At 46.4% G+C, this 27,169-nt stretch overlaps 1 protein-coding gene across 6 annotated transcripts in view; it reads left to right on the forward strand.

Moving 5' to 3' along the window:
• frmd4a (FERM domain containing 4A) overlaps positions 1 to 27,169 on the forward strand; it is a 371,653-nt gene that overhangs the window by 146,854 nt on the left and 197,630 nt on the right. For 2 of the 6 annotated variants that reach the window (XM_069907578.1, XM_069907579.1), the window contains exon 1: positions 2,531 to 3,113. The exons of 3 other annotated variants lie outside the window; for them this stretch is intronic. In XM_069907578.1, coding sequence (XP_069763679.1) covers positions 2,955 to 3,113 — 159 coding nt within the window. In that variant the 5' untranslated portion in view covers positions 2,531 to 2,954. Of the gene's footprint in view, positions 1 to 2,530; positions 3,114 to 24,643; positions 24,715 to 27,169 lie in introns of those variants that run through there. One more of the 6 variants, XM_069907583.1, reaches the window with a different exon arrangement.

A 27,169-nucleotide genomic window follows, 5' to 3' on the forward strand; every position in this document is an offset into this window, starting at 1 on the left:
GGTGATTCTATCAGTTCAACTCCTCGGAGGAGATTTGGTTCTACACCATGTTGCTGTCCAGTCTGGATGACTCTGGCTGCCAAACAATTCACATGAGCTCCCTCCTGCAGCTGAACTAAGGCAAGAATTGGAGGCTCTGAGGGTGAAACGTTCTCTGTTTATTCAGGCTTTCATTCTCATCTTCTTGTCCTTCCCATATTACTGCCCATATTTTTGCTGAGATTTTATTGATTATAATTCTGTTTGTAAATAGTGTCTTACTTGCAAATCAATGTGTAAGTGGAAGAAATTTGGTAATTTCCTCTTGTTGACAGTTTGGAAAATAATTCCTTCAAACAGTGATGGGCTGAGCAGTTGGGACAGTTTCTATAGCCAAGGGTCGAGTTATGGTTTACATCGCAGGACCTCAGAATAACCAGAAAGAAGGGAGGTTGTAAAAATAGCAAATAGTCCAGTTAGTGACGCAGGATGAGTTAATTAACCAGCAGGTCAATTCCCACTGCAGTTTCTCATGAATCCCAGTAACAGCAGAATATAAATCCAGGCCACAAGAATCCTATGAGAGCTTCTGCAAAATTCTCATGACTGGTGCCAAAGTAAATTACTGCAGATGCAGGGAACTGGAAATAAAACCTGAGAGTGCTGGAGATACTCAAAAGGTCGGGTAGCGTCTGTGCAGAGGCAAGTGGTGTTTCAAGTCACTGTCTATTTAACAGAACTCCTTGTGCTTCCTCATTGTTGAAAGGCCATTTGCTTCCATCATACGAGCTGCAAAGACAGGAACATGAAGCGATTTGTGCTGGTTCCACCATTCAGCGATTGTGCATTATCATTTCACCCTAGTATTTTTTTTAAATATTTTTAGTTAACAAAAACAAAAACCATTTTGATTTCAATCCCCATTCCCACCCAGACATCTGTCCTTGGCCTCATCCGTGGCCACACATAAACTTGAGAAGCAACACATCTTAGTCCCCCTGGCCAGTGGCATGAACATCGACTTTGCTAATTTTAAGAAACCCACACCACTATCTGGTTCCTTCTCTTCTACACCAGTTCCTGCTCTTAATTTCTTTCTAACCTTTCTCCCCACTTGCAGTGGTCTCTCCTTCCCTTGTCTCTCCAGCTCTCCCACCTTGTGTTTAATACCCCTTCACTTCTTGGAGTGAAACACTTCTGAGCATTCCATAGTAAGGTAAAGATTTATTCTTGATGGTAAAAGGTTGTACGATCTGTTGAGTGGATTGTCCAGATTTGGTTGAGTACTACTTTGTCTTTGGACATCTGTGCTGTTGAACCTTCCACACGGAGAATGAACATTGATAATCCCCAGAGTGTGTTGTATGCTTCTGCACGTAGACGCATGGAGTCGTACCTGCCCGTGGGCTCAACTTGCCCATGCCGAACAAATATTTCACCCCCACTAGTCTTACCTGCCTGCATTTGGCCCATATCCTTCTAAACCCATCCTATCCAAATATTTCTTAAACATTGCAATAGTCCCTGCCTCAACCATCCTTTCAATTTTCCATCCCATTCCTTTGCTGACATGTCTGTCCATGCACTGACAGACTGAGACCACCTGCAAATTGCTCATCTTACATCTGGGCGCCCTTCATCTCCCCACCCCCCCCCACCCCCCACCCCCATCGCCTTTCCCACAGCTTGCACGCGCTCTCTCTCTCTCCACCACCCCTCTCTTTTCCCCGACTCCTTTCACGGAGCCAAAATCAATTCTCATCTCTCCTCTGATCATAGCCAATTAACCTTTTGCTAGTCTGGACCTCCCCCAGCCAGTCTTTATTCTGACCCTTCCTGTTCTTTGCTTATTCAGGGCTGAAATGTTGCTAATATATCTTTACCCTTTGTGGACACTGCTGTTCCTCCAGCATCTCTGTGTGATTTTACCATTGCTTCTTAGTCCCTCCCTAACTACTTTCCCCCTCGTTTTTCTTTCCTCCTTCCCACTTTCTTCGATAAATCCCAACCTGAAACATCGACTGACCATTTCTACCCCACGGGTGCTGCCTTCCCCCTCCCACAGCTCATTTACTTTGGGACGTTCCCCTCCCCTTGCCCCCTTTCCATGCTTTGCCCTGCAATGTACAAAGGCAGATCAAACAGCAGAGGCCAACAGTGACATGAGGGGATGGAATCTGTGGAAAACCTCATGCTCTGTATTTGGGGTAACGTTAGAACCCGAGTTAATCAACCAACAGTTCACCGCAACAGGAAGAGAATAATTATGGAACGCAATTAAGGAACAACTAACTCCAACCAGAGAGCTATAATAACTGTGGGAACAAATGCTATTCACTGATTACATTGTAAAATTTTGTTTGCAAATTGACAAGCAGTTAAAAGTCTGCGATCACTGCTCTTGTTTTATTGGTGTTCTGACGTACAGTGTCAGCCCATTGGTCCAAAGCACAGAAATGGAATGTCATGGGAATGTTGGCTGGAAGGCAACGCTCAGAATTAATTTTTCCATGGACAGTGTGGAGGAAGCCACACAACCCCAGCTCCTTCATCTCTCTCCCTTTGTTGTTTATTGGGAGCAACTTTTGTCTTTCATGTGAGAGCCCTGTGAGTCTGAAGGGATGGACCAGAAGATGTAGAACTGGACCGGAGGTGAAGGGCTGGACTGGCGGTGAAGGACTGGAACAGACAGTGAAGGGCTGGATCAAACAGTGGTGTGAAGGGCTGGACCAGACGAATGGTGAAGGACTGGACCGGATGGTGGTACAGTGCCTGCCCCACTTGCACAATACCCTGAACAATGATTCTTGAGGGAAAGATGATGTCAAAGTTCTTGAGGGTGAGGTGAGGTTGGGCGTTTTCCCCTCAGCTCCAGGACGTCCACTGGAGGGTTTGTAGGAAGAAGATCCAATCAATGTTGCTGTCAAAGGAACTACACACCTGAGAGTAGACTTGGAGCATACACTGCAGATGTGATGTCTGCAGTGCTCTTCAGTTTCGAGGACTTGCTGTACAGCTGGGACAGTGTGGTGTGGAACCTGACAGCACGAGCCCTGAGGAATTGGCGCTTTGCGAACTTCCGTGCTCTCCAGGCCCTGCTCAGACCATGGTGCATCCCTCGAGGCGTCTATCAGGTGAGGAGGTGCAATCTGGACACGCATCTGGCTTAATGCAGTGTAGAGAACACAGCACACGTACTTCAATCTAAGGAAAACAGAGGTGTACGCTCTTGCGTATGTGTGGCTGAAGCAAGTTAGAATCTCAGTAGAGCAATTCGGAGACAAGGTGGAGGCTGCAGACACTGGAATCTGGAACAACAAACAACTGCTGGAAGAACTCAGCAGGGTAATCATTATCCATGGGAGAAAAAGAACAGTCGCCATTTCATCAAGACCAACGGTCTTGAAGGTTCACGTCCAGAATATCAACTATTTTCTTTTTCCCATGAATGTTGCTTGACCTACTGAGTTCAGTGAAACACGAGAATCTGCAGTCACTGTGATTGCAGTAAAACACACGCAGAAATGCTGGAGGAGCTCAGCCGGTCTCACAGCGTCCATAGGAGACAAAGATATATCACCAGGTTGAGTTCCCAGCAGATTGTTGGTTGCTCAAGGATTTCAGTGCATCTGTGCACTGTCATTTCTAAGACAAAACTCCCATCTCATGTCTTGCACTGGGTTTGTTGTCAGCAAATAAGGCCAGCTGATTAACCGGGGCCTCTGAGCATCTAAAATGTGGTTATTTCACAGTTCCAAGGTCATTTGTTCAGGGAAAATCAAATAATAGTAAAAACACAAAAGTCTGCAGGATACTGTGATCGAAGTAAAAGCTGGAGAAACCCAGCAGGTCAGTGTATGTAGCAAAGATAAAGATACATAACCAACGTTTCAGACGAGCCCTTCATCACAGTATGAGCAAAATGTCGGCAGGTGCCCGATTGCCTGTAAATAAATGGTTGACTCAGTGTTGCAGGACTTGTGTGACCAGTTAGTTAGCCTGTTTTAGGATGTTAACAATCTGAAAGCTGATATGTTGTTTAAAAAAGTACTGCTGGTAAAATCACCGTCGCGGTGACTGAGTGGACTGGAGCTGTCCATTTGTGTTCAGTAGGTCACCAGACTCATTCCTGGGATAGGGAGCATCTATCCTTGGGCACTTTCTTCCCCCTTGTCTTTAGACTATTGAACAGACCTCTCTTTAGTAATTGATGACGCCCTTACATATTTTTAACTGAACATTTTTAGTAGAAAAATGCTCTACCTGCTGTACTGAAGAAAAGGCTGACTTTACTGGATATCCAGAAAACAAAGCTTTTTGCATGAAGATAACTCAGTTCAGTTTGATCTGCAGAGGTGTGTGAGGAGGGGTGCATTGAAGCTTGGTGCAGTGAACGCAAGGGAGAACCCTTCCCAGTGTAGGATCCTTCTGCTCCTGGACTTAGAGGGGCTGAGTCTGGTGGGGAAGCCCCTCAAACAACTAGAGCCCATAGGCCACCAAAAGGGAGGGGGGGGGGGGAGGGACATGAGTCGCAACGGTGGTGTGTTTATAGAACTAATAACACTGTTATAGAGTGAATGATTCCAAGACTGTTTAGGGCCAGCTCTGTGGTTTCTCCTTTGTATATTTTTATCGTAATCTGGAGGAGAAGGAAATGATGTAGAAAGGAGCAGAGGAAAAAATGCTGGAAATACTCAGTAGGCCAGGCCGCATGTGTGGAGAGCTCCTGCAACACTACACCCTGCATTCTCTGCTTTATTATTGTAGCACTTCAGTAGGGGTTGACTTGCCTGGATAGCAGACACAACACAGCTTTTCTCTGTATCTCGGTACACAAGACAGTAATTTGAAGTGAGAGGGAGGAGGTTTAAAAAGGTTCCCACAAGGAGTAGTTAGTAGCTGGCAGGGGAGATGGTGGGGGCAGGGACAGGAACAACGTTAAACTGGCTTCTTGTCAGGCACCTCAATATGCAGGACAGGGAAGCATAGAATTAGTATAGATAGGCAGGAAGGTTGGTATAGAATCAGTGGGCTGAAGGGTCTGTTTCTATGCTGTAAGGTTCTATGACACAAAGACATTTCAACAGAACTTTTTCTATTAACCATGGAGGTTCACACTCGTTCTGACATTGTATGAAAATAGTGAAGTTTTTATACTTCAGAACGTGGGAAGAAACTAGTTTTTCAGAGTTCATTGCAAGTACAAACTCTTCCCTCAGTCAAGTCAACTCCAGGCACTGTGAGCAGTTGAATTTTGTGAATCGTTTCATCAGATCCTGTCATGAACACTTCAGTGCTCTTTAGTTTGATCATTGGAATTTACAAGATATTGGCAAAGGATCAAAGAATTTGGGAAATGCTCCGGGAAACAGCCAAACAATGACTTTATCGCGCTTTGCCTTGAAGTTAGAAATCAGTTTCTTCCAGTCTGCCCTGTCTCCACCCCGTTCACCTGCAGTGGTAGGGGTTGGCCACCAGCGCTGGGAAGGGGAATTTCTGCAGCACCTTCCTGGACCGGCCACTGAGAAACAATAAACCGACGAGCTCCCACTGACAACGATAGGACCATGACAAGGTTCAACTGTTGTAGGCAAGGTGTTTCATCGGTATTTACAAAGACACCTCACGTCCTCCTTAATAACATCATAAGAAACAGGAGCAGGAGTCGGCCATCCAGCCCGTCAAGCCTGTTCTGTCATTCAATGAGATCCTGGCTGATCTGATGATCGGCTCATCTCCACCTACCTGCCTTTTCCCCAGATCCCTTAATTCCTGTACTATGTGGAAATCTATCCAAAGTGGTCTTAAATATATTTAATGAGGTCACTTCCACTACTTCAATGGGTAGTGAATTCCATGGATTCACCCCCCTCTGGGACAAGCAGTTCCTCCTCATCTCCGTCCTAAATCTACTCCCCTGAATCTTGAGGCTATGTCCCCTTGTTCTAGTCTCCCCCACTAATTGGAACAACTTACCTACCTCTATCTTATCTGTGCCTTTCATAATTTTATATATAATACTGCAAAGGGATTTTAGGAGTAGTTGGAGAAAGTGATGAGCTTAATTGTTTAATAAGACATGTGCAAAGGGCTGAAGAATATTTTACCTTTAGTGCTTAGTTCTCCTAGGTAATTCCATGAATGGAGAGCTCTGATATTTTATGCACAGATTTACTAAAATGTTGCCGGGTCTTCAGGAGATGAGTTACCAGGAAAGATTAAACAGGTTAGTTCTATACTCCTTGGAACGAAGAAGGATGAGGGGAGACGATAGAGGTTTGTAAGATTATGAGGGGTATGGACAGAGTAGATGTGAGTAGGATGTTTCCACTTAGATACAGGAGGCTGAAAGGGGAGAGGTATAAGGGGAACATTAGGGGAAAGTTTTTCACTGAGAGTAGTGGGAGTGTGGAATGAGCTGCCATCTGATGTGGTGAGTGCAGATTCAGTCTCAAGTTTTAAAAATAAATTGGATAAATACATGGATAGGAGAAGTCTGGAGGGTTATGGAATGAAAGTAGGTCAGTGGGGCTAACTAGTTTTATTGGTTGGCACAGACCAGAAGGGTTGAATGGCCTGTTTTTCTCACAAGACTCACACCAGCAGGTTCAGGAATAGCTGCTACCCCTCCACCATCAGACTCCTCCACAACAAACTCATTTAAGGACCTGTTCTTTGCTCATTATCTGTATTGCAATCAGATTGTTTGCACCTTTCTTTGTTTACATTTCTCTCTTTTGCATACCTATATTTTCTGGAGTACAGTTTTTTTTGCACTACTGACAAGTAGAAATTCTGCCTGGCCCGCAGGAAAAAGAATCTCGAGGTTGTATGTGATGTCATGTATGTCCTCTAACAATAAACCTGAAGTTTGTAAGATTATGAGGGGTATGGACAGAGTAGATGTGAATAGGATGTTTCCACTTAGATTGGGGAGATAGATACAGGAGGCTGAAAGGGGAGAGGTATAAGGGGAACATTAGGGGAAAGTTTTTCACTCAGAGAGTAGTGGGAGAGTGGAATGAGCTGCCATCTGATGTGGTGAATGCAGATTCAGTCTCAAGTTTTAAAAATAAATTGGATAAGTACATGGATAGCAAGGTTGCTTTGCTCCTTTTGATGGTGGGGTATGGTTGAAGTTCTGGTTGCTTGAGGGAGAGAGAGGCAGAGGCCCCAGTTGCCTCTCATTTTCCTTGATTCATCAAGTGGTACAGCACAGGAGCAGACCCTTTGGCCCACCATATCCATGCCAAACCAGTCACCCATCTCTACTAGCCCCATTTCTCAGCATGCACTCTGTATCCTTCTGTGGTGTTAAGGACATGAACGTCCTACACACTGGGGCCAAATCCTGGATTTGGATGTGGGAAGGTTTACTGAGAAGTAGTCGATATGCTGCAAAATAGTCCCTCACTGCCACAGTCACTCAAGGTCTTTCTCATCGGGGAGAAAATTCTAGAACTGGAGGGCACAGGTTTAAGGTGAGAGAAGGAGATTTAAGAGGGACCTGAGGGGTTATTATGTGGAGCGTTTGACTTGTTGAAATTTAGGGGAATGAGGGGGATCACATTGAAAGCTTTTGAATGTTGAAAGATGTGGACAGATGTAGAAAGGTTATTTCCCATGGTGGGAGAGTCTAGGACAAGAGGCACCATTTCAGGATTGAAGGGCGTCTGCTTAGAACAGAGATGCGGAGGAATTTATTCAGCCAGAGAAAGGTACATCTGTGGAATTTGTTGCTACAGCCAGTTGTGGAGGCCGGATCATTGGGTGTATTTAAGGCAGAGATTGATAGGTCCTTGATTAGTCAGGGCATCATAGGTTATGGGGAGAAGGTCGGGCAGTGGGGCTGTGGGGAAAATGGATCAGCTCATGATTAAATGGCAGGGCAGACTCGATGGGCTGAATGGTCTATTTCTGCTCCTATGTATTCTGGACTAAATTTTTCACACAGAGGGTTGTACATATCTGGAACAAAATGCCAGAGGAAGCCATTAAAAATGGGTAGGATTACAATTTTCAAAAGATATTTGGATAGATATGCAGACAGGAAGTGTTTAGAAGGATATTGACCAATGGGTCTAGCCCAGAATTCCAAGTGGGGCCAGCCAAAGGATCTGTTGCCTGCTGCATGACCCTAACGCACTGGATATTTTACATAACGGTGACATAAAATGAGAAAATTTCTAGGATTTTGGTCCATTTCACCTCTGAGGTCAATGTTTAATCTATAATGCCGAATAGTAATGAATAATCAGGGCAGTTTGTGATGAAAATGATCACAGGACCAGGCAGCAGTGACCTTTCTCACTGAGCGTGGAGCAACGACAGTCCTCCAAGATGTGTGGCTGGTCTGTGCCTCGTGAAGGCTGCAAGCACTGCCAGCATGAAGGCTGCCTGCTCTTGGTCTCCTGGCTGTTCGAAATCCATTCAGTCAAACGCAATCTCAGTGTGGGTACTGAGGCCGCAGGGGCCATCAGGAGGAGTTTCTCACAGGAAGCCTTATTATTAGATGTCAGCAGACTGCATTGCTACCGGCAATGTTACTTGATGCTTTATTCCCTTCTTCAGAAGTGAAATCAGCGATTTTTGGACGTTTAGATCTGTACAAACCTATTGAGTTGGGCCGCGGCTTTGGACCTTGTACTTCTCTCTTCCAGCCCTCATTCTTTCCCTGGTAATTTCTAATTTCCATGATTTACATCTGATTTCCTTATGATATAAGTGGGCACTGGTTTGTTGTTTCATGGCTAAATCCTGATCTCCTGTTTGCAAGTTCTCCTCAATTGAATTGTTTATTGTCACTTTTACTGAAATGGAGTGAAAAGCTTTATTTTGCACGCTATCCAAGCAAGTCAACCCATGTTTAAATACAGTGCCTTAATAAACAAAAGAGCAGGGAGCAGTGGACCAAGCTGTGCCTGAACGGAGGAAGGAACGCTGCTTCCACTGGGAGTGAGACCAGAACTCGGGGTCATCGCTGCAAGATTCCAGGGAGTAGATTTTGGAGGAGATGGCCCAGCAAGTAATGAATCTGTGGAATTCTCTGTCCAAGAGGCCACCTCAGTTAGAAATGTTTTTGCATATTAAAGTTCATGGGGATGGGGCAGGTGGGTAGACATCACATACAGCCAAATCAGCCATGATCTTATTGAACAGCGGAGCAGGCTCTGAGCCAGATGGCCGACTCCTGCTCCTATTTCTATGTTCTACGGGTTCACACCCTATTCAAATGCAGGGGTCAAGCCCTAGTACAGTACTGAGGGTGTACTGCACTGTCAACAGTACCAAACCGGAGGGCAGATTACTATTTGAATGGCAATAGATTAAGAGATGGGGAAGTGCAGAGAAACCTAGGGGTACTTGTACATCAGTCTCTGAAGGCGAGCATGCAGGTACAGCAGGCGGTTAAAAAGGCAAATGGGACGTTGGCCTTCATATCAAGAGGGTTTGAGTCTAGGAACAAGGATACCTTACTGCAGCTGTACAGGGCCTTGGTGAGACCCCACCTGGAGTATTGTGTGCAGTTTTGGTCACCTTATCTAAGGAAGGATGTTCTTGCAATGGAGGGAGTGCAGAGGCAATTCACCAGGCTGATACCTGGATTGGCAGGAATGACTTATGGGGAAAGATTGCACAAATTGGGATTGTACTCGCTGGAGTTTAGAAGATTGAGAGGGGATCTCATAGAGACATATAAAATTCTGGCAGGACTGGACAGAATGGATGCAGATGGGATGTTTCCAATAATGGGAAAATCCAGAACCCGGGGCCATGGTTTGAGGATAATAGGCAAACCATTTAGGACCGAGATGAGGAGGAATTTCTTTACCCAGAGAGTGGTGAATCTGTGGAATTCATTGCCACAGAGGGCAGTAGAGGCAGGTTCACTAAATATATTTAAGAGGGAATTAGATCTATTTCTTCAGTATAAGGGTATTAAAGGTTACGGAGAGAAGGTGGGGACGGGGTTCTGAACTTTGAGATCAGCCATGATCTCGTTGAATGGCGGAGCAGGCTCGAAGGGTCGAATGACCTACTCCTGCTCCTATCTTCTATGTTTCTATGTTTCTTATGAATGAGATGTCTACAGTCTCCTGTGTGTCCTAAGCCACACAACTGTCCGTTGATTTGAGAATGCTGAATGACCAAAGGAACTGCTCACACTGACCATCCGAGATGCTCATATGTGCAGAACAATATTTATTTGTATAGATGAAATATTTGTCCTGCATACATATTGTGAGTCTGTATGTGTATTATGTCTGGTTGTGTGTCTGCTTGTTTTGTACCAAGACCAGAGAATACTGCTTCGTCAGTTTGTACTTGTACAACCAGATGGCAATAAACTTGACTTAGCGGAACGACTGCTGTTCCCTTTCATTCAAACATGTAGAGGTAAAATGGCCAGGTGAGTTATTTTATCCTATAAGTAAGTGAATGATTCTTGATGACAGGGCCCAGCTTGAAACGCTGACTGGCCATTTCCACCCACGGACAATGTTGAACCCGCTGTCCCCCCATTCGCTTTCTTTGCTAGCTATCCCTCAATATTAGGTTGCCACAATCATAGGGTCACCATCTGGTGCTCTGGTTTCCTCCCACATCCACGATGCGTGGGATGGCAGGTTAACTAGCTACCGAAAATCGTCCCCTCTCGTACTAAAACCTTCCGGAGCTCTGCATTTTGCCTTTTCGCCACCCTGACCTAACCTACTCCACCGTTGTTGGTCGTGCTCAATCCCACCCCAATGTCTGGAATCCCAGCCCCTCGGAACCACGCCCAGAGGTCACCTGAATTCACTGAGTACCTACCTCATATTGGCACAGGACAGAATAGAACTGACAACAGTAACTGGGAGAGTTGAACCATGGTGAGTTTGCGTTTTCCCAGCTCAATGAATGTAAATGAAAACCATCTTGGCGTGGATTTATTTTTATGGGTTTTTGAGTTGAGAATTCCCCAGGGTCAGTTACAGGCAATTCCTTATTTTTTCTTCTTTGGGCCAGTGTAAATGGGATTTGAAGGAATGTTCAGAACTCGCCCTGATTGTTGATCTAAAATTCCTGCTGTGTTAATGGGTCAACAGAGGAACGCAGAAATCTCGTTCAATAATAAGGCACAGATTTGTCATCATCAGTTCGAGGAAGATAGAAGCTTCCTTTCCCCAGTTTATCTTCTCATTGCTGACAAGGCAGCTCTCGTGCTGCTGCCACACAACTCCAGAGACCTGATTCGACCCTCAAGTGCTCTCTGTGTGGAGTTTGCACATTCTCCCCACCTCTTGGTTCCCTCTGGTTACTCTGGACAGACAGGGAGGAGCATCTCTAGGATGCACTGGCCACTTAGTCGTCCCCTGTGCAGGCAGATGGTGGGAGAATAGGGAGGTTGGTGAGTAAGTGAGAGAGAATCAGTGTCAGGAAAATAAACAGGGGTTTGGATTGATGAGATTTTCGAGGAGCCAGCATCTCCTCATTACAAGTTCAGGTTTATTGCCCCATGTATTGAGGATCAATGAAAAGGTTTGTTTCTTGCTCAGCAGGTCAACTTGTACATAAAGCAGCAAATAAACCATGGTTCAGTGTACAGTTACCGAGCAAGGTCCGTTGGTATGGAGCAAAAGCTCATTCAAGAGTCTGATAATGGCAGAGGTGTGTGATGAGTCGATGGGGGGGAGGGGGTGTGTGATGGAGTAGATGGAAGGGAGAGGGTGTGTGATTGAGTTGATGTAAGGGAGGGGATATGTGATGGAGTTGATGGAGGGGAGGGATGGGTGATGGAAGGGAGGGGTTGTGTGATGGAGTCGATGGAGGGGAGGGAGTGTGTGATGGAGTTGATGAAGGGGAGGGGTTGTGTGATGGAGTTGATGAAGGGGAGGGGGTTTGTGATGGAGTCAATAGAGGGGAGGAGTGTGAGTGATGGTCTGATCCATGTACGCAACCCACTGCAGCTTCCTGAGGTGTTTGGTGGAGCAGTCCGTGCAGTAACGCACCCTGACAAGATGCTTTCGATGGAACGTGTCTACATATTGTTGAGGAACACGTGCCGCATTTTCTCTGACTTCTTAGAAAATAGTGGAGCCTAAATTTAAACAGAGTGAAATGTCTGGTGGTGGTTCCTGGAAGGTTTGGCAATCAAACTTTAGCATCAGCTTTAGAAACTAATGGTACCGGAGGTGATGACACACTTGCTGCAAGACGTGGATGTTGAGGGCTGTGGTAGAGGTGACAATGAGAGGGAGACATCAGAACAAGAAAGTCTATTGTTCAGATAACAGCTCTGCTGATGTCTGAGAATCTGGAGGTTGTCAGCTTGGAGAGAAAGTTGGGAGGCCTGAGAACTTGGAGAGATTGTGCGTAAAAGTCTGAACATTTACCCCATTACCATGTTACCTGGTACATAATTTTCCACGGAAACCTGTGTCATAATGTCTGCCACGTTTCCAGTGTTGCAGAGAGCCTTGGTTGGTGATCTCTGGAATGTGGCCCTTTATAAAGGCCAGTCTCCCTGATTCTGATTGAAGGTGGTGTCAACCTCCCATTCCCATTCTCTTTGGTTCCCTGACCTTGCTGGGAGCAAGTGCTCAGCTGAACGCTGGCTTGACCAGTGTGTGCGCGCCATGGATCTCCCCGAGTACAATGGACTAGCAGCCACACTGATCAGCCACCTTCATCAGGGCAGGGCTACAGAACCTGTGCCCAGGTTGACAGCGCACAGCTGGCCAGCTTTACTGATAAAGAGTTGAAGCAGCAGATATGAGTCATGTCTCAGAACAGTACCTCTGGCCTGCTGATTGTTTATTGAGATATCTGGGACTATGTCATTCATTGTGGACTCTACTGATTGATCAGAAAGTTACTATTGTGTGCACACTGTTTACTGAGGACTGCTGGCAGAGCAGTTTGAAGGCCTTGAGAATGGGAGATAACGGTGCTATCATAATGCAAGCTTCTCTCCTTATGGGTACTCATTAAAACCAGTTAAGTCAGCCACGTCAGGCACACAGCCCGGCTTGCTATCAAGACAAAGCCCACCCTTTAACATAGAACAGCACAGTACAGGCCCTGTGACCCATGATGTTGTGCCAGCCTATGAAGTTGTAGTTTTATTTACAGTGTGGTAGAAGTTAATTCCAGCCATTTAAACTCATGCTGCCTAATTACACCCAAATTAACCTACAACTCTGCTACATTTTGGAGGGTGGGAGGAATCCGGAGCAGACGGAGGAAACCCACACAGACACGGGGAGAAGGTACAAACTCCTTACAGACAGCGGGGGATTCGAACCCTAGTCGCTGACGCTGTAATAGTGTCGCACTAACCGCTAATCCTAAAGCCCTTCAGGCTCCATTCTGAGCTCTGCCTCAGTTATCAGTGTCATCGGGCTGCTTCTGTGGGGGAGAACGGAGGAGCCTTCTCGTTGATTCTTTTCCGATCCAACTTACTAGACTGTGAATGAACTCATCAGCACCAGACTTAGTAACAGCAGCTCGAGGAATTCGCGTTACATCTTCCAAGCTGCTAACACCAAGGCTTCCTGCAGCAGGTTAGCGCTGATAGATCCAGATGAGTTGAGAGCTTGTGATTTTGCACAGAAAGTGTGTTCCCATTCTGATCTTTTTCCCCCAATGCACAAGGTACCATTGAGGAGATGTCCCCTGTCCACACATGGCAGGTAGATGTAAAGCACAAAATATTCAGTCAGGGCGGAGAGAAGGAAACAATGATTCTTCTTTTCCTGCTTTTGTCGTTGAGCTTCACTGCCTCCCCCAGTAAATCCCCAGACTTCTCGATTTCAGGCAGCTACCACTTTGACAAACCAATACTTGGGCGGCTGTAGGATCTAGTTAGCGTGTGCTGGCACTCTCAAAGATCTCTCTCTTCAGCCCTTCTACCCATTCCTTCTGCTTCACGTCTCATTTTGAAGGCTCTGACTGATTCTGTGTCCATCAGCAGTTCATTCTAAATCTTATGGGCTCCCTGTAAGAGGATTTTGTTGATTGTTTCTGATCTTTGCCAGCCAGTTTGAATTAAATCTGTTTAGTGTAGACTCATTGACACTTGAACATTGGCCTCAGAACCACGGATCTGGATTTGTTCAGAGCTTGCTGTGGACTGTTGAACAAGCTGGTGACAGGCAGGAGGAAGTACCAAGCAATAAAATGTCCTCCGCTGTTTACAATCAGATCAGAACAAAGTGCTCAGAGCTGACTGTACAGAACGCCTTGCATCACTTGAGACCTGGAAATATTGAGTCCCTTTCGGATTTAATAGATTTAGATTTTGGATTTATTTCCAGAGAACATTTGTGACATCACGTACAACCCTGAGTTTCTTTTTCCTGCGGGCCCGGCAGAATTACCACTTATTGGTAGTGCAAAACAAAACTGTAACATAGTGCACATGTAAGCAGATAAAGAGCTGTAAACAGATAACAAATGTAAACAAACTGCAATACAGAGAGAATTGACAAAATCAATAAAGTGCCCGTGCGAGTCCTTAAATGAGTCCCTGATTGAGTTTGTCGTTGGGGAGTCTGATGGTGGAGGGGGAGCAGCTGTTCCTGAACCTGATGGGGTGAGTCTTGTGGCACCGAGACCTCTTTCCTGATGGCAGCAGCGAGAACAGAGTGTGCGCTGGGTGGGGTGGATCCTTGATGATTACTGCTGCTCTCCAACAGCAGCGTTCCCCGTGGATATTCTCGATGGTGGGGAGGGGTTTACCTGTGATGTCTTGGGCTGTGTCCCCTACCTTCTGGATAGATCATTGGTTTGCATTTCTCCAGTGCCTTTCACAGCCCTGGGGCTCGTTGAGGTGGTTCACAGCCAATAAATGGCTTTTTTATATCTGGTCGCTGTTAGAAAACAGCTTGGGTACAAATTAAAATCCAACCAATCTGTATCCAATCCCATATCCAAAAAATGCAGAGTTTTATTGTACACTGTAATGAAAAGCTTTCTTGCCTCAGCATCCGTTACCTAAAACACACTAACAACAATTTAATTATAATCAAGATGCCCAAGGAGAAAATAAAAGATCCTGAAAGAAAGAGAAAAGAAAGAAATATAATAAGTATTCATAGTTGCCGATAGTGTGTTTGGTTAGTAGTACAGATAAATCTTTTGAGAGGTGTTTGTTTAAGGGAGAGGTTCAAGAGCTTCAGAGCTGTTCAGAAAAAAGCTATTCTTGAACTGAGAGATGCTGGTCTTCTGTACCTTCTGCTCGAAGGTAGTAGTGAGAGGAAGTTGTGGCCAGGCTGATGAGGGTCCTTCATGGTGTTGGCTGCCTTTTTGAGGCAGCGCCTCACACAGATGTCTTCAGTGGACTGGAGGTCAGTGCCCATGATAGACTTGGCTGGGTTTGCCACAACTGCTGCCTTTTGCATTCCTGGCCACTCATGTTTCCCAACTAGGCTGTGATGCAACCTGTACATCTGTGGAAGTTCACTGATAGCTGTTGGATTATCATGTGGGATCGAGCTGTGCATAAAGTGGTCAGTGTGTTTGTCACATCACCCTAGCGACGGCAGTTCAATGGTTCTTCATTAGTTGCAAAGACCTTTGGGTAATCCTGAAGGGCCCAATGAAAATGCAAGCATTGGTTTTTAGCATGTAAATGATAACCCTCCAATTGGTTTACCTAGAGCATACAAAAGGCCATTCAGCCCGCAATGTTATTCCAATTTCCACAATCATAGAATTCATAGAACATTACAGCACAGTTGAGGCCCTTTGTCCAATGAGTTAGAAACCTTCTCAACAAACTAACCCTTCCCGATCTCACACCCTTAACCCTCTATTATTTGCATCAATGTGTCTGTCTTTTAAATGTCCCTCTTGTATCAGCCTCCACCACCACCTCTGGTAACACATTCCAGGCACCCACCACTCTGTAAAAATCTTAAACCTGACGTCTGCCCTAAACTTGCCTCCCCTCACCTTGTACAAGTGTCCTCTGCTGTTTGCTACTCTCGCCCCAGAAAAAGGCACTGGCTGTACATACCCAATCTCTGCCTCTCATAATCTTGTTGACCTCTAATAAGTGTCCTTTCATCCTTCTACACTCCAAAGAGAAAAGCCCCGGCTCTGTTAACTTTGCGTCATGAGACTCGTTCTCCAATTCAGGCAACGTCCTGGTAAATCTCCTCCGCACCGTTTCCACAACGAGGCCATTTTGAAATTGGCTGCAGTGGAAATTAAATGTTCTGCATGTGTCTTGGAAAATTCGACAGATTCTTGCGATGGAGAATTCTAATGACTTTCATATAACCATTTAACAATTACTTCACAGAAACAGGTCAACTTGGTCCTTCTAGTCCATGCCGATCACTTTCTTCCCCTAACTCCACTGATCTACACTCAACCCATACCCTTTGAAATACTATTACTGGGAACTTTCATCGTTCACCTGAAGACCACAGGCATCTGTTTAACATTGACATCATTCACAGTGCTAAATCAATGCAGTATCTGTGGGAAGGGAGCCAATGTTCTGGGTGTACTCACACCTTAAGGATTGCAGCAGTTCAAGAAAGCAGCTCAGCACTACCTCAAGGGCAGAAAGGGATGGACAATTAACTGCTCGCTCGGCCTGCAAATCCCAGATCCCTTGAATTAATAAAGTGAATACCCCTCATAAGAAAGTAAATTGGTTTTAAGTGACAGTGGGGAGTGGAGAATGAATGAATAGGACAAAGGGAACATCCTTGATCGGGCGAGTCCAAGTTTATGGTGGTGATAAAGCTTCTGCTTGATACTTTACTGACAGTTACAGAAAGAGATGAACAAAGGGACACATGATAGCTGTAAAATGCCATAGCAGTAGGAAGTGTCCAATCAATCAGGCACTGGGAAGATGATTACATTTTTATCTCTATCCATAATGTAACCCCTCCCTCCCTCCCTCCCCTCTACAATGGGCATTCAGATTGTAACTTTCTAGTCCTTTGTGGAGCAGTGTGGGTCTTAATTCATGAAGCCCAGTGCAGCCTTGCAGAGGTATGTGTACGTGTGTGCGTGCATGCATGTTGTCTGCATGTATGTACATAGGTGTGCGAACGTGTATGAGTATATAAGTTGTATGCAAAGTTCAGATTTATTATCTGAGTACATATATGACATCGCATACAATTGTGAGATTCCATTTCTTGCGGGCCAGGCAGAATTTCTACTTATCAGTAGTACAGTGAGAAGGGTTCTTTTGCAAGCAGTATGGTAGGTTAGCTCTCTAACATTCATATAGCAGAGTAAAGAGCATTATTTACATAGTATAGGATTATGTAGAAGGGACAGGATGAACATGCCAAACTTCCTCAGTCAGTAACAGGCCCTCCTTGGCCACAAGCTGTGCCACCTGAATATTCCAGTTACCCACAACCCCTGTATGTTTTGGATGGTGGGAGGAAACCGGAGCCCCTGGAGAAAACCCACATAGGCACAGGGAGATCATCCAAACTCCTCACAGATAGTGTGGGATTCGATCCCAGGTCGCTGGCGCTGTGATAATGTTGTGCTAACCGTTACACTAACCGTGCTTCCCTTCTTACGAAAGTAGAGGCATGGCTGCACTTTCTTGACCCTCATGTCGCAGGTCAGGCCATTGGAGATTAACTTGAAGCTCACAACTCTTCTGATCTCGATGCCACTGATGTGGATGGCGGTGTGGAATCTGCCCTGTCCTGACAGTAGTTATCATCTCCCTTGTCTTATTGACATTGAGAGAGAGGTTGTCACTTTGGCACCACGTTGCCAGGCGTGCAACCTCTTTCCTGTATCTGACTCATTATTTGATACCCGGCCCACTAATGTGGTGTCCTCGGTGAATCCGAGGATGGAGTCGTTGTCCCTTAAATGCCATTGTTGTCAGTGAGATGGCCTGAGGTGCTTTGCAAATGCAAGTCTTTCTTTCCCAGAATGTAACTTGCCAGGAGCTGCCCGTGGCAACTTAATCCAGATTTCCCAAAGTTTACAATAATGTGCCGAATCTTCAATGGAAAGTGTAGATGAGGCATCTTTCTTTTCCTAATTAATCGATGGTGTTGGAGAGTAAGTTGTATTGATCCGGTGTCTCAATGAACTTACGGAGTACTCGATCTTCTTTGGATTCCCTTCCTCTTCACTGTCCTTTAGAATGAAGGCAATGGCCTTTTAAATCAGCCCCTTCCCATTTCAGCCCACAGAGCTTCACTCAGATCGGGGAAATTGTAATCAGGCTCAGGGCTCTGGCCAGTGGAATGTTCCAGATGTAATTACAGCCATGCTTCCTTTATGAGGTATTTGTTATTACTTATTAACTTGCAAGAATTAATGGCATTGTTCCCCTTGCACTGGAGATGGGGGGGAGGGAAAAGTTTCACCAAGCCAATGTCATGTTCTGGGAATTCATTTTTACACAAAAAAGAAAATGTTTCAAACTTTGCTGAGCTGTTTGTAAGTATCACATGAAGATATCTCCTAAAACCTTGAACCTGAGGTCTCCATCCAGAGATTGGGGAATGTTACCGGCAGGGAGAACTGCTGAAATATTAAAGGACCCACCCTGTCACGATCTCCCCCTCTTGTCCTCCCTTCCAATGGGGAGAAAGAGCCTGAGCTGGAAAACGCAAACGTCCGGATTCTTTCCTGCTGTTATCAGATAACTAAATGGATTCTCACACTGACAAAAGATAATGGCCTTCATTTCTCCATGCACAAAAAGAATGTTTAAGCCTGTTGGTGCATCACACCTAACAGTGTGAACTGCTTGGTCACGAACAACACCCCAGCAGATATACCATCACTTGGATCTGCTGCCTTCTCTGCCCTTGGGTGATCCAACTGCTCTATGTCTTTGTACTTTTCTCTGTTTGACATTGTGGTCTCATTTATTTGTTTTTGCATTGTGTGAGTTGGCTTGCCTGGATAGCACATAAAACAAAGTTTTTCAATGTTTCTCAATATGGGCAGCAATAAATAATTCATTCACATTGGAAGGTTTAAAACCATAGAACATTACAGCACAGAAAACCAGCACTTCGGCCCTTCCAGCCTGTGATGAACGATTCTTCTGTCTAGTCCCACCCAGTCCATAGCCCTTCCTACATCTCCCATCCATGTACCTTTCCAAATTCTTTCTAAATGTTAAAATTGAGCCTACATTCCCCACTTCAGCTGGCAGCTCGTTCCACACTCCCACCATTCTCTGTGTGAAGAAGTTCCCCCTAAACTTTTCCCCTTATGTCCTCTGGTTTGTATCGCATCCACCCTGTATCCATCATAATTTTGTATACCTCTACCAAATTTCCATCAATCTCTACGCTCCAGGGGACAGTCTTTGTGAATCTTCTTCCTGACAGGATGAAGAGAGTGTGGACGGGGTGGGATGAGTTTTTAACATGTTGGCTGCTTTTCCAAGGCACCGGAGTTATAGATGGAGTTAATGAGGGTGTGTGTGTGTGTATGTGATGGAATCGATGGTTAGGAAGGGAGTGTGTGATGGAGTCGATGGAGGGGAGGGGAGTGTGTGATGGAGTCGATGGAGGGGAGGGGAGTGTGTGATGGAATCGATGGAAGGGAGGGGAGTGTGTCATGGAGTTGATGGAGGGGAGTGTATGTTGGAATCGATGGAGGGAAGGGGGTGTGCAATGGAATTGCTGGAGGGGAGAGGGTGTGTGATGGAGTTGATGGAGGGAAGGTGATGTGGGATGGACTGAGCCACGCTCACAACCCTCTGCACTTTCTTGCAGTCGAGGGCAGAGCAGTTCCCGTCCCACACGGTGACGCACCCCGGCAGGATGCTCTCAGCAGTGCCTCTGCAGAGGTTTTTGATATGCCAATTTTGATTGAGGAAGTAGAGGCCCTGGTGTGCTTTCCTGATCATTGCATCGACGTGGGTGGACCAGAACTGGTCACTGGAGACATTTACACCAAAATGTCTACTATTTCTGCCTCAGGTCAGGTGATGTGGACCAGGAAGTGAGTTCCGCCTCTCCTCTGAAGGTCAATGACATCTCCCTGGCTGTGCTGACAGTGAGGGGGAGGTGGTGTCCTGGCACCAAGCCTCCACCTCCTTTCTGAGCTCCATTCTGGGATCCTGCCCTCGACGATGTCATCTGTGAACCTGCCCTCACATTTGGCCAATCTTGTTTAAGAATTATAGACTTCTCCTCACCTGATTGGTGTTTGGGATTTTTGGGGACAGATTGTTAAAATAGAAAATTTTTGTTGAACATTTTGCAATGTCTGAAATCTGTAACAGCCAACAAAATGTGGCCATGATTGTAGGAATTGTGGTTACCAACTGAGCCAGTAGACAGCAAAGTAAGAGTGACCTGACAAAGTGTTGGTTACCCTTTATCATCCCTGGGTGCTGTGTGACCCACTGAGTTTCTCCAGCACCTTTGCACTGGGTTGGATGCCAGCATCTGGAGATATTCTTGTATAACCTGGATAAAATTGTTAGTGGTTCTGGTTGAAGAATTTGGGAAATGGAGAGGGGAAGGAAAGGTGAATTTGGGCATGTTGTTGCAGAGCTTTGGATGCTGTACAGATCTGTGGTCACGAGTGCAGTGAGCTAAAATTCTTTCTGCCATTGTTCTGTTCATTTCCTTTTGTAGAAACTTAACGGTAGAAAGATGGGAATAATTTTACCCTCAGGACAGAGGCCCACAGCAAAGATACATATGGTTTCCAGTACATTAGTTGTCACTCGGTGGAGACTGAACGTAAATTCCACAGATTCTTTTTTGTTCTGTCAATATGGAAAGGATCATTAGTCTGTGAAAGCAAATAATGTTCCTGAATATGTTTCCTGCAGCCGGAGTCTCTGGGAAGTTGCCATTGGAGTGAATAAAAATAAACCAATGACCTCAGAATTGTTTGGTGTAATGGTGGTTGACATCAGGTCAATTAAAGGAAGAGGTGCAGGGACATAGGAAGTGGAATTGTCAGATGAATGCTTTGTCATTTACACTTTGAAGCTGTGCTTTGTGTGAGAGAGTTTGCAGATGTCATTCTTGCCTCAGTTATCACGGCAAAGGAACCCCTCTGTCGGTTTCTTCACGGGCTTCATTGCTCGCAAGGATGTCCCCAGGACCTGGGCAGGCTATGCCACTGCTCCTTAACGACTGCAACACAGAAGGAGGCTATTCAGCCCACCCAGTCCATGCAGCTGTTATCCATGGGACTGTAAATCTCAGGCACTTTTGTACACTGAAATTGAATCCCAGCCCGGCCGTGGTTCCCATACCCCAGACACTTGCTATCTAGAGGCATTATTCCCCATCTCACTTCTGTTGAATCATCCGCCTTGTCCTAACTGTGGACAACCCATTACAGCGCCAGCGACGCAGGTTCAAATCCTGCGCTGTCTGTGAAGAGTTTGTACGTTCTCCCTCTGACTGCGTAGGTTTCCTCCGGGCACTCTGCTTTCCACCCACTGTTCAAAATGCACCAGGGGTTGTAGGTTAAAAGGTGTAACTGGGCAGCACAGGTTCATGGACCGAAAGGGTCTGTTACCGTGTTGTATGTCTGAAAAAACAAAAACCTCTCAGCATGCTAAAGATTTAATTTTTTCAGAGAAAGCCACTTTTCCTTTTTCTGGTTTCCATTCTCATTGGCTCTTGTTTTTCACTGAAGCACATTTATATCCCCAATAAATGTAAGCATTTAACAGCACAGTTGAAGTGAGGTCAAAGCGGTTGTGGATGTTTCCTTCATACTTGAACCTGTTTTGTTCTGGTGCTGGTTGTCTGGATATTGACGTTCCTTGCCACTTGGGTAAAATTATTCCGTGTGAGTGTAATTTATCCATCTGCTTAATGTAACATTGGAGATTGAATATAGCGGTTATGCTAATGTATGCAATCATCAGTTCAGCTATATATATGGAAAACACGGTTACCAGAGTGACAACATTAAAACGGCACGGTTATTGTCATGGATAGTGCAGTACCAGCGACTCGGGTTCAAATCTCGCGTTGTCTGTAAGGAGTTTGTACGTTCTCCCTGTGTCTTTGTGGTTTTCCTCTGGGTGCTCCAGTTTCCTCCCACCGTTCAAAATGTATAGGGGTTGCAAGTTAACTGGCTGTAATTGGGGCAGCACGGGCTCGTGGGCCAAAGGGCCTGTTATCGGGCTGTATGTCTACATTTTAAAAAAATCTAATGAAACCAGGTTCAGTTTGGAATAATACAAGAAGGTGGAAATGCACGGGAGCAGATTTGAGGGACTTCCTTGCCTCTCTTGGGTCACGAGGGATGTAAAAGGCAGACGGTTTTTGGAGAGTTGGGATGCCACTGAGGATCTCAGTCTTCACTGATCTCACCCTGGGACTGGGCAAGGTGCTCTCTGAAGATCTGTAACCAGGGAGAGTAATCAGTCCATACCCAACACCAACACGCGTGTACTTCCCAGGGACGTCAATCAGAGGCTCGGAGCTGTCTGGAATGTTTTCTTCCTCCATAACCCAGGTACAGCTCTCAGTACAATCACCACACTGGCTGGAGATCAGGCGAACATTGCAGAGACGCAAAGGTTCAAGGTTCCTTCTATTGTTAGGTAATATTACATTAAAATATAAACTTCAAGTTTTGTCTGATTCTTGATTTTGTAAGTCACCGTGACCATCACCCAACGCTCCTAACAATAGGAGAAGGAGAAGCAAAAGAGAATCCCTTCAGAGTCACTGAGTGTCCGTGGATTTGCCTCCAGGGCTCCCACAGCCTCTGAAGCTGCACTAACTCCTGTTCGATCCATCGGCCCCCCGAGCTCCAGATCCCAACCTCCGTTACAGTCAAGAATCCTTCAGCGCCTGAGATCCTTTGAGAGCCCTTTTTGCCCTCAGCCCCCTCTCGAATCCCAGCTCTGTTACCTGGTTCCATATGAGCCAGTCTACAGCAGCCCGCAGCCTGTGTAGGTCCTTCAACCATTGAGCCGCTTAACTGGTCCGCCGCCGTGGTCACCACCCCATACAGTAGTCTTTTTCTCAACGGGGGGAGAGGCGGGGCTTTCTCCTCATTACTGGTGCCCTGCTCTGGTCCACTACTCCTCTGGAGTCTGCAACCTCTCATGGTACACTGCCCAGTACAGGCAGCACCATCTTGGGCACAGATCCCGTGGTTGCAGGATTAAAAAAAGCACCATTGGCTCCTTTAACAGACTGTTTGAAGCCTGCACAGGTCAGTCGGCATGAGGACCAGGCAACAGAGTCCTGTGCAGGAGCGCTGGGTCTCCACTCCCCTCCCTCCGCGGCAGTGCTGCCATTACAGCTGCTCGGGCAGAATGGCTTTATTTTTTAAACATGGTGCTGAGGAATCCCTGCATTGTCAGAGGAAACATCATTCAGATGAGATATTGAAGCAGTACACAGGCATCATCATGAATTGTTTTAATGTCACATGTAAAGATCTTTCTTTTGAGCGCTATCCAGGCAAGTCAACTCATGCAGCTGGTCGTGTAATAATAATTTAATGAACAGTATTGTTCGGGGGGGGGGGGGGGCGTGTTACAATAAGTCAAATAGTACAGGGTATGGAGAAAAGTACAGGGCAAGGGCATCATTTTATGCCAGCACGTGATGTCCATTAAGAGCCTGCTAACAGCAGGAGAGAAACTGTGGTTGAATCTGGACATTCGTGTTTTCAAAGCCACTTCCCAATGGATGGGGGTAGGAGAGACGAGAAGAGATTGGCAGCTTTCCTGAGGCAGTGAGAGGAATAGACAGAGTCGATGGGGGGGGGGGGGGGGGGGGCAAGGGTGGGGTGTGATGGTTGAAGCTGCGTTCACAACCCTCTGCAGTTTCTTGCAGTCTTGGCCGGAGCAGTTCCCATCCCTCACAGTGATCTGACTGCCCCACAATTAGCTTGGCAGTTTAACCTCTCTTACCTAAACATTATTTATGACTGAAGATTTATTTTTTCTCTGCATTTCACACTCAGTTTCTTCACATTTCTCTCCTTTGTCTATGTAATCTTTTCTTGAGCACGGTTTTTTTTTGCTCTACCAATAAGTAGAAATTTTGCCCGGCCCGCAGGAAAAAGAACCTCAGGGTTGTATGTGCTCTGACAGTCAATCTGAACTTTGAACTTTATTTGGGATCGGATGCCTGTAATGAGAAGTGTTCATCAGCGCTGGGTCCGTTGTTTGTAAGAGACGTGAATGATTTGGATGTGGGTGTGAGAGGCATGATGGGAATGCACAAAGATCGGCAGAGTGGAGCAATAGTGATTTAAAAAAAACAATCTGCTGGAGGAACTCAGCAGGTCACACAGCATCATTGGGAGAGAAATAATGGTCAACGTTTCCGGCTGGAGCCCTGCACCAAGACTGAGAGCACAGAGGAGAGGATAATCAGTGCAATCAGGACAGGGAGAGAGGGCTGGGACAGTGTCAGTAGGGGATGGGTGAACTAGGAAGAGCTGAAGGATGACAGACTCCTCCACCTCCCCCTCCTTCTCCCCCTCTCTCCTCTCTCTCCTCCTCCATCTACCCCTCCTCTCTCCCATCTCCTATCTCTCCCTCCCCTTCTCCACTCATCCTTCTTCCTGTCTCCCCACTCCTCTCTCCCCTTTCCTCCTCCTCACCCCCTCATTTCTTCCCCCACCCCTCTCTCTCTCTCTCCCTCCCCCTTCCTTCTCTGTGTTGCTTTCCCAGCTCCCTTCCCCCAATCGCTTCCCATTCATTTGTGTTCTCTCTGCTCATGAGCTGTCCAGAACTCCATCCAGCCTGAGAGAGCCCGCAGGAGGCGGCTGCTGCCGATGGTATGTTAGTAAGATATCACTTCACGTTGTTGAATGCTGGTCGCTGTTCCCAAGAGCTTTGCTCTGCTGTGTGTGTGTGTGTGTGTGTGTGTGTGTGTGTGTGTGAGAGTGAGAGAGAGAGTGTGTGAGAGAGTGTGTGAGAGAGAGTATGTGTGTGCGTGTGAGAGAGAGAGAGTGTGTGCGTGTGAGAGAGTGTGTGTATGCGTGTGTGAGAGAGTGTGTGTGTGAGAGAGAGACAGAAAGACTGTGTTTCTATGGCAGCGTAACATTCTCGTGGGACTGCCATTTCTTTCAGCTTGAGGACTGTGCGTAGATTCCTGCAACTGGGGTGCAGGAAGCGGGATTCAGTCTGAAAGCCTGGGCCTCGCCTGGCTTGTACTGTTGCAATGTTTATTATGTGATCTGAATACAGTTGCAGGTGAAAGTTCTTTGATGGATAGAAAACAATTAAATGTTTAAAAGCGAAGCTTGCCAAAGCATCTAACCATGTCTTGTTGAGGGCTGCAGCAAAGCCATAGCACTAACTGCACTGGAAGGTTGGGACTGAAGGGAATTTTACCCCTTATTGCTGGGACTTTGTATTCCAGCAATAACAATACAAAGGTATTAAAATGACAGACACTTGAAGATTTTTTTGTCCTGCCAATGCTTTCATGTAGAAGATATACTGATTAAACATGCCAGTTCTCTGACCCTGGGAGTTTGTCCAGTCTATGCTCCCGTTTTCATCAAGCCTCTAATCCACTGAATTGAAAATAGATAAAGTATCAGGGAGAGAGTCCAATACACCCCCCCTGCAAGGACTCCATCCCCTGTTCTCAATGTCTCCCTCTCCGCCACACCTGCTCCCAAGATGAGATCTTTCAATCCAGAGCTTCCAAAATGTCTGCCTTCTTCCACAAATGTGGCTTCCCCTCCACCACCAGCAACTCAGGCCTCACCCGCATCTCCTCCATTTCCCACTTATCTGCCATGGCCCCCACTGCCCCCAGACACCACAACCAACATAGAATCCCCCTCATCCTTACCTACTCCCCCGCCCCCCCCCCCCCCCACCAGCCTCCGCATCCAACACATCATCCGTCGGAATTTCCAGCTTTTTTACTACAGGATTCCACCACCAGACACGTCTTCCCCTCTCCTCCCCTCTCTGCCTTCTGTAGGGAACGCTCCTTCCATGATTCCCTCATGCACTCTTCCCTCCCCACCAATCGCCTCTCTGGAACTGCGGAGGCTGCAGGAGGTGCAATACTTGTGCCCACACCTCCCCCCTCACCACAGTCCAGTGCCCCATACAGGCCTTTCAAGTGAAGCAACATTTCACTAGTGTATCTACCAGACTGATTTACTGCATCTGGTGTCCCTTTGTGGCTTTCTCTGCGTCCACACCAGTGACCGAGATCTCCCAGTAGCCAACCATTTCAGTCTGTGTCACCCTCCCACACTTACATGTCTGTCCATGGCCTTATATACCATCCCACCAAGACCATCCGCAAATTGGAGGAACAACACCTTACTTTCCGTTTGGGATACCTCCAGCCAGATGGCGTTAACATCGACATTTCCGGTTTCTCCCCCCCCTTCCCTTCCCCTTTCCAGCTCTCCTTCCTCCTCCCTTCATCCAGCCTTCCCTCCTCCCCTTGATCGCTACTGTCCCCTCCCTCCCTTCTCTACCTCTCACCTTCAGCCTTTGAGACCACCCCTCCCACCCCCCCCCCCACTCTTTTGTCGGACGCCTACTGACATTTTCCCATACCTTAATGAAGGGCTCAAGTCCGAAACATCGGTTCTGTATTTTTATCTTTGCTATAGAAAGGACATTGTTTGACCAGCTGAGTTTCTCCAGCATCGTGTGCTTTTACTTCAACCACGGTTTCAGCAGATTTTCGAGTTTTCCGACCAATACACTTTCAGCTGCTGCAATCCCAAGGCAGGATGTTGGGGTCATGAGGAGTGTGTGACAGAGGCAGTGTGTTAGTTTTTTCTCTTGAGTTGAATTGGGGCCATGCAGGGGATGTAAAAATTGATCAGGTTTGGAGAGGCATGTTAAAGGCACAATGTACTCACAAGTGTCAGTTACGGCTCCTGTTTATGGAGTAGTTGACAACCTCCCAACATGGTTATTGATTATTGGGCGGCAGAGCTTCGGGAATTTTGGGAAGCCTTTTGACCCTCCCCTCCTCCTCGACACACCTCGGTACTTGCTACATAGTAGATCATTGCTGAAGTGGGTTAATGAGCAAGGACAGCATTATCGAGATGGGGAGGGAGGTGCAGTGGTTTAATACCTGTGCGCCCACAAGGGTGGAGGTCATTCTGGGCAGAGTCACGCTGGAGACAGCTAAAGTCCTCCGTCACTCTCACAGGGCTGGGAGGAGGGATCTGAGGGACGCTCTCCTTGTAACCACCGTGACAAATCTCACTGTGGTAACTACAGAAGGGGAGGAGCAACAGG

This window comes from Narcine bancroftii, chromosome 13 (genome assembly GCF_036971445.1).
Source record: "Narcine bancroftii isolate sNarBan1 chromosome 13, sNarBan1.hap1, whole genome shotgun sequence".
Taxonomy (NCBI): domain Eukaryota; kingdom Metazoa; phylum Chordata; class Chondrichthyes; order Torpediniformes; family Narcinidae; genus Narcine; species Narcine bancroftii.